General features: G+C 51.3%; 1 protein-coding gene across 7 annotated transcripts in view; it reads right to left on the bottom strand.

The window, feature by feature from the left end:
* PCDH17 (protocadherin 17) overlaps positions 1–5,232 on the bottom strand; it is a 117,578-nt gene extending 112,346 nt beyond the window's left edge. For 6 of the 7 annotated variants that reach the window (XM_089775447.1, XM_075918933.2, XM_075918930.2 and 3 more), the window contains exons 1-2: positions 4,699–5,232; positions 171–3,618 (exon numbers count right to left, since the gene is read on the bottom strand). In XM_089775447.1, the coding sequence (XP_089631573.1) occupies positions 171–2,780 (2,610 nt within the window). In that variant the 5' untranslated portion in view covers positions 2,781–3,618; positions 4,699–5,232. Of the gene's footprint in view, positions 1–170 lie in introns of all 7 variants that reach the window. The other variant, XM_089775446.1, reaches the window with a different exon arrangement.
* Between the last annotated feature and the right edge of the window lie 1,900 nt (positions 5,233–7,132).

Consider the following 7,132-nt stretch of genomic DNA (forward strand, 5'->3'; position numbering starts at 1 on the left):
ACAGAATCAGATCCCTCAAGTATAGTCTGCATCACCTTTATTTCAATAAGTCCACCTGTCTGAAGTGACTAATTTTTGTTGGTGCCTTACAGCAGGTTTCACTGCAGACAAAATGTAAAGTTTAAACCAAGGTCTAAAGTGAGGTCCAGGTTATTCTAAAAGTCTCCTACCTGAATTATGGACATCCGGCTCGGGGGAGCCTCGTTGGCGTTAGTCCCTTGCCCTGTGAAGCTGGTGTGGCAGCCCACATGTCCCTGGGGCACAGTCAGGTTGTTGGAGGCAGGTTTCAGATACATCACCTCAGACCTGGGTGAGCTGAGGGGCAGGCGGGTCTGGTAGTCAAAGTACATGGGTGAGGTGGCCAATGATGGGCTGCTCACTACGTTCATGACATTGAGGGGGCCTCTGCTATCCTCACCCTCACTGGGCACCAGCATGATGTCATTCTTGCTGATCTTCTTCTTCTTGCCCTTGCCCCCACCACTGCCTCCTCCTGCTCCTCCCCCACCGCTAACACCCCCTCCTCCCAGCTGGGGATGGCTGTACTCAGCAATGCGGCAGTTGTAGGTGCGAATCTCCTTGTTCTCCCGCTTGCACTTCACAGCAATGGTGATCATGGCAGCTAGTAGAATGATGGAGACAGTACTCAAGGTCACAATCAAGGGCAGCGATAGGTCCCAGTGTGGTCGCCGGTGTTGCTCTCCATTCACCTGTGGCTCACCAGCTTCAGGCAGAGGTCCAGCCAAGGCCCTGACAATCAGCTTGGCCACGGCTGAGAGGCTTGGTTTGCCATGGTCACTGACTTTGACTACCAATTCAGCCACAGGACTGAGTTCTTCCCAGTATGGGTGCAAAGTACGTATCTCACCACTTGTGGGGTCCATCTCAAAGAGGTGCTCCTCATTGCCTTCAACGATCTCGTATGTTAGGCGCCCACTTTCCCCAAAGTCACTGTCCAGGGCATGCACAGTGCCCACGGGGTAGCCCACACCAGCATTGCGTGGCACCTGTAGCTCCGCCGTGTCATTGATGAGGGCAGGCAGGACAATGAGGGGTGCGTTATCGTTGACGTCGAGCACTGTAACGCGCACGGTGGCATTGCTCTCGCGGTGGGGCGAGCCCGAGTCCTTGGCCAGCACGCGGAACTCAAAGTGCTTGGTTTGCTCATAGTTGAAGCTCCGCAGGGCATAGATGGCGCCGTTGGTGGGGTTGACGGAGACGTAGGTGTAGATGGAGACATCGCCCACATGCCCGGGCAGGATGGAGTAGGACACAGTCCCATTCTGGCCCAGGTCTGGATCCTGGGCCAGCACAGAGCCCAGGTACTCCCCAGGGATGTTGTTCTCAGGCACCTGCAGGACATAGAGGCTCTTGCTGAAGCGGGGTGGGTTGTCGTTTTCGTCCAGGATCCGCACAGAGAAGGATTTGGTGGAGTTGAGCGGGGGATTGCCCCCGTCCCGGGCCAGGATGGTGACATTGTACTCGTCCTGCGCCTCGCGGTCCAGCGGCCGGTCGGTCACCACCGTGTAGAAGTTGTCGTAGTTCTCCTCCAGAGCGAAGGGCACTGCGCCAGCCCCACCGCCCCCCAGTACCCGGCACTGCAGTTGCCCGTTCTTGCCGGAGTCGCGGTCGGTGACCCGCACCAGGGCGATGACGGTGCCCGGCGGGGCGGCCTCACTGAGCGCCCCCTGGCGGACGGAGACGAAACCGATGGCGGGCGCGTTGTCGTTGCGGTCGATGAGGCGCACGGTGACCTTGCAGTGGGCGGGGATGGGGTTGGGCCCCAGGTCGCGGGCCTGCACGTCGATCTCGATGAGGCCGCTCTCCTCGTAGTCCAGGTTGCCCTTGACGCGGATGAGGCCGCTCTGCGGGTCGATGCTGAAGAGGTCGCGCACGCGCTCGGGCGCGTAGCCGCTGAAGGAGTAGAGCACCTCGCCGTTGGTGCCCTCGTCGGCGTCGGTGGCGTTGAGGTCGATGACGGCGGTGCCCAGCGGCGCGTTCTCGGGCAGCTCCACCACGTAGGAGGCCGCCTCGAAGACGGGGCTGTTGTCGTTGGAGTCGATGAGGCGCACGTTGAGCTGCACCGTGCCCGAGCGGGGCGGGTCGCCGCCGTCCAGCGCCGTCAGCACCAGCGTGTGGTGGCTCTGCTCCTCGCGGTCCAGCGGCTTCTGGATCACCAGCTCGGGGAACTTGGTGCCGTCGCCCCGCGCCTTGACGTCGAGCGAGAAGAGGCCGTAGTCGTCGCGGGTGAGCAGGTAGGTGCGCAGCCCGTTGTCGCCGGCGTCGGGGTCGTGGGCGCTGGTGAGCGGGAAGCGCGTGCCGGGCGCCGCGTTCTCCGAGATGTCCATGTCCACCTGGTCGGAGGGGAAGGCGGGCGCGTTGTCGTTCAGGTCCTGGATCTCCACCTTGATCATGCAGATCTCCTGGTCGTTGGCGAAGACCTCGAGCGAGAGCTGGCACTTGGCGCTGCGCCGGCAGAGCGCCTCGCGGTCGATGCGCTGCTTGGTGTAGAGCAGCCCGCTCTCGCCGTCCACGTCCAGCAGGTGCGGCGCCGAGTTCTCCAGCACGCGGAACGTCGACTTGGCTCCGCGGCCGCCGCCCCGCTCGGCCGGCGGCGGCGGCGGCAGCAGCCCGCCCGCCCCCGCTTGCAGCCGGGCATCCCTGCCGATGTTCCCGATCACCGTGCCCGCCCCCTGCTCCTCCGGCACCGAGTAATTCAGGTTCTTCAGCGTCAGGGCGGGAGCCCAGCAGAAGAAGAAGCAACAAATGGAAAGGTACATCCCCGAGCCAGGGGCGGGGGGCAGCTGCCGCAGCACCCGGGTGGCCCCCTCTGCCCCCTTTTTTTCCTCCTCCTCCGCCGCCGCCTCCTTGCCTCGCCCGGCTTGGCTGCTCCCCACCCCTCTATTTTAAGTTGCTGAACCTGTTGCTCTCACGCATCTGCAGAGACACAGGATGCGGGGCAGCAAATGGAGCATGTAGCTCGCAGGGAGGGGCGGCAGAGCGAGAGAAAAGCAGCCTCGGCAGCCTGAAATCAAGCGCTTCTGCGGCCACACAAATCCCCGCACAGTTACTTGGGCTGGCCAACTTCAGCTTGGAGGAGGTGAAGAATAAAATTAAAAAAAAATAAAATAAAGCTTCTTCTTTAAACGGATCCGAACGGTGGCTTTATGTTGTGGTGGTGTTGTTTTTTAAATATCCGCCGGCTTACCAAGCATATATAAAAAAGGGATCGGAGGTGGTGGCTCTCCCGATCAGTCCAAAAATTTAAAAAAAAAATGTAGAAAAAGGAGGTGGCCGTTGGGAAAGCAGGACCGTAAACAGAAAACGCTTATTTGCCACTCATTGCTTGTGATGCGACTGATGGAGTAGAGGGTGGGTAGGAGGGGAAAAAGAGACTGAAGGGGTGGGGGGAAGTAAAAAGAGTCTCTCGCCTGTGTAGAAGCCCGCTTCGTGTGCAGTGAAAGGCAGTGAAATGTCTGATTGCACCGCGGGGTTGTTGGTTTTCAGGGAGTGTTTTGCTGCATTTAGAGATCTAATCTTGCATTGCTTGCGGCGGAGAACTGCATCTCGCTGCCATCGGTATTTCCCTCTCGCCGGCTCCTCCACGCTCACTCTTTCCTTTCCGAACAACAAAAAGAGGGAAGGGAAATTGCAGTGTGAAAACTAGTGTCCGGATTTGTAGTTTCCCTTCCTTTCTCTCCCCGCGCCACCAGCCTCCCTCTCTTTCTCAGGGGAGGGGGGAGATTAAGAAACCCACCAGCTGCTCGTCATCACTAGCGATAGATGTGTTTTTTAAAAATCACAGGCTCTGCTCAATCAAATGCACACATGGGTTGCTTTAAGACAGGCCAGTAGCCGCCGCCACCACCACATCCTCTCTCACACACTGCGTGTGTGTGTCTGTGGAGCAGCACTTTTCTCGATGCAGTTTAATTCCAGTTTGCTTTTCTCTCCAGTCGAGAGGAAATCAACAGGCAACCCATGGCTGGACGCACAGATTAAGAAAAGGGAGCGAGAGAGAAAAAAATAAATAAAAGCAACCCACCACACACACACACTCTTAGTCTCTCGCTAAAAGGGAAACAGTCTCTGCATTCACAAGGCTGAGCTGTCAAGTGCCCCTCTTTTCTTTCTATTCAGCATCTCCTTCCAATGACACTGCCTCCTAGTCCTCTTCATTTAGGGGAGAGGGAATCTTAGCGATGAATAAAAAGAGGCAAATATTTTGATCGACAATTCTTTTAGAATAAAACAAATGCAATTCAGTGTTTGGTGGGATGCATTTTGCAGTCTTTTCAAGCTGTAATAGTCTTTCTGGGCATCTTGGTGTACGGGAGGAGAGCGGCCGCAATGCCAGATGCGTTCACCCGGGATGATTTACAGTCCCCAGTGATATTATGTATAGGTATATATCGGGGAGGGGGTACAATTTTATTTCAGGTTCTTTTAACTGCCGAAAAGAAATGATTGACACATCCAGAAATGCAGGTGTTTCAATCTGCTGGATGAGTCAGATCCAGCGGAACAAATCACATTCACTATCGCCTCATGTTCCTCCCTTCACAGACATTAGTTGCAGCTTCCTCCTAACGCTTCTCTGACTCACGCTATAGACAGAAAAATCAGATTCATGTTTTGGAGGAAAAAGAGAGGGGAAGAAAGAGGAGGGTGTCGAATCCAGCTGCACTTTTACTATACCTCTTTCTCCGGGAGACTGAGGATCAGGAAAACAAGGCTGTTATCCACTCACGGGCACAGAGGCGCGTCTGTCTCCTGCTTTGCTGAGTGTTTTAGCCACCTTTCCTCAGTGTTATGTGTGAAACACCCAGAGATCTTGCACATTAACGGGGGGGAAAGCACGGGTTCCCATGGAATTGTTCACAGTTCTAGTTCCAAGTCTCAGTTCTGTACTGTTTTTTCTCCTCTATTTGAATCCGGAGCCTCTGTGCACAGTTAATTCTGCAGTCTGTTGTAGAGGGATTTTTAAAAATTCTTCTCTCGGTGGCACCTTTCAAACAGGCTTTAGCCCAGCGTTAACCATACCGTATGCAAAAGAAATGTCGATTTCAGAGAAAACAGATCCACATTACACGCCGTCCGTAGGTAAGTGGAGATTTGCGAAAATTCAACAGTTGGAACACTGTCTCGTATATCTCCCCCTCCCTTACTGCAGCATTCGCTGGGTTCCCAGCCCCATCGCTCTCTCCCAGTGCCTCTTGCCGACTGACTCTATTCACCTCACGCCGCTGCTTAAACATTGATACTGATTCCCTACCAGCCAATCCGTTCTGAGAAACGGAACCTGCCTCCGAGCCCAGCTTCCAATGAGAATCAGTGGAAAGGCTTGGGGAGGCGGTCCTAGAATCCCCAGTGCTTTGGTGTCATTGATTAGATCAGTTAGATTGGAGACTAACAATGTGAGAAGGGCTTGTTGCTTGTAAACTGCAGTGTCTCATTTTTACACACCGCAGCGTCTCTCTGGCATTTTTATTATTTTTTTGTAGAAATATTAAGGAGTCCTCGGTGATCGCACAAAATAGAGAAAAATTAGGACCAATACTTCCCATATGTCAGGCTGTAGTAGCAGCGTATGACGGGATAAAATGTGTATACATGACATACATCCCAGATTCTCTTAAATCCCTGAGTACAGTTAGAATACTTCATTGTGGGAACGAGAAACTGTTCATGTGATCCAGCTGCCGGTTCTATAAGTCTTCTGTGATATCGCTGGGCAGGCAGCGATCTTCACCCAATGTCCCTGCCCTCGGTTTAAAAAAAAAAACCGACTTGCCACTTAACAGTTATTGAATCGCAGTAACATAGTAATGCCTGACAGATAACCCGAAAATTATATTTTTCCAGCACATACACTACTCAGTGTCTCAGAGTCGATACTCCAGTATCTCCGCCCTCTCCTCAAGTCCGTTAAAAAATTCATTAGAGATCGAGCCCCACCCAAGACACACTAAACAGGTTTCACAAGATAACCAAAATATAAATCTTATCATGCACAAAGGAACCTTTGTCGAATGCTATGTGGTATCTATGGAAGCTTGCGGTAGTGAACAGCTGGAATAGGCAATTTCAACACTTCTATACACGATTCTGATCTGTAAGAAGCTTTTTTGCATTCAAGTATCACCGATATTTAAAAGGACCTGGTATGCTCTGTGACCTCTTTCTTTTCCTCGATTAATGTTTTAGTACCGAAACTGGGACTACTGTCTCTGCACATATATTCCCAAGCAGCCACTGGGAGAGCTCTCTAAACTTCGATTGCTGTTCAGACATCCCGGGCGAAAGTTGGGGGAGGAGGGGAAAAGCATGGTATGTTGAAACCGAAAGGTGAGTGTTTTGATTGCTAAAGTATTGATCTCAATTCATAAATACTACAGTTAAGCTGCCATTTATAAATTGTGAATGACAAATGTGTAAGTCAGTAACATGAATCATTTAGGAAATAAGGAAAATAAAATCTAGAGCAATTACCAGAGGCTTCTGGAAATTACTTTAGTGTTTGTCAAAAATTCAGATTAGATCTCTCTCTCTCTCCCTCCCCCCCTCTTAGTAAATGGTATTAGAGGAGGACTTTTTTAGTTCTGTTCCTAAATATCATTCAGCTAAGAGCATGTCTTTTATATTTATATATTCACATCACTGTTCTTTCTTAGAGTGCTTTCCAAACCAAAAACCCTTTTGTAGCTTTGACGTGGATAGTTTGCCATGAAGAATGATTCTGCTTCTAACCACTATGGAAGTAATACTGTGTAAAATCTATCTATCTATCTATCTATCTATCTATCTATCTATCTATCTATCTATCTATCTATCTATCTATCTATCTATCTAATTTTAGAATGTTGAATCAATAAACTGAAATGTGCACATAATCTGTGAAACTGCGTGCCAAAGAGAGATTGTGTGTATGTGTGAAAGGATTCTGTATGATGAAAGCTCAGCATGTGGGCTATCTGTTAAAAGTAGTCTGTTTTTATTTACAAAACTAAGATGTGTACCAACAACACCTTTTAAAGATCAGCATTAATAGAAAGATACTCAATTGTCTCAGCAGATTTGTATCACTCTGTCCTTGAGTCTTGTGCTGTTATTATTATATGGTAAGGCAACT

The sequence above is a fragment of the Pelodiscus sinensis genome, chromosome 1 (assembly GCF_052426305.1).
Source record: "Pelodiscus sinensis isolate ZL-2025 chromosome 1, ASM5242630v1, whole genome shotgun sequence".
Lineage (NCBI taxonomy): Eukaryota > Metazoa > Chordata > Testudines > Trionychidae > Pelodiscus > Pelodiscus sinensis.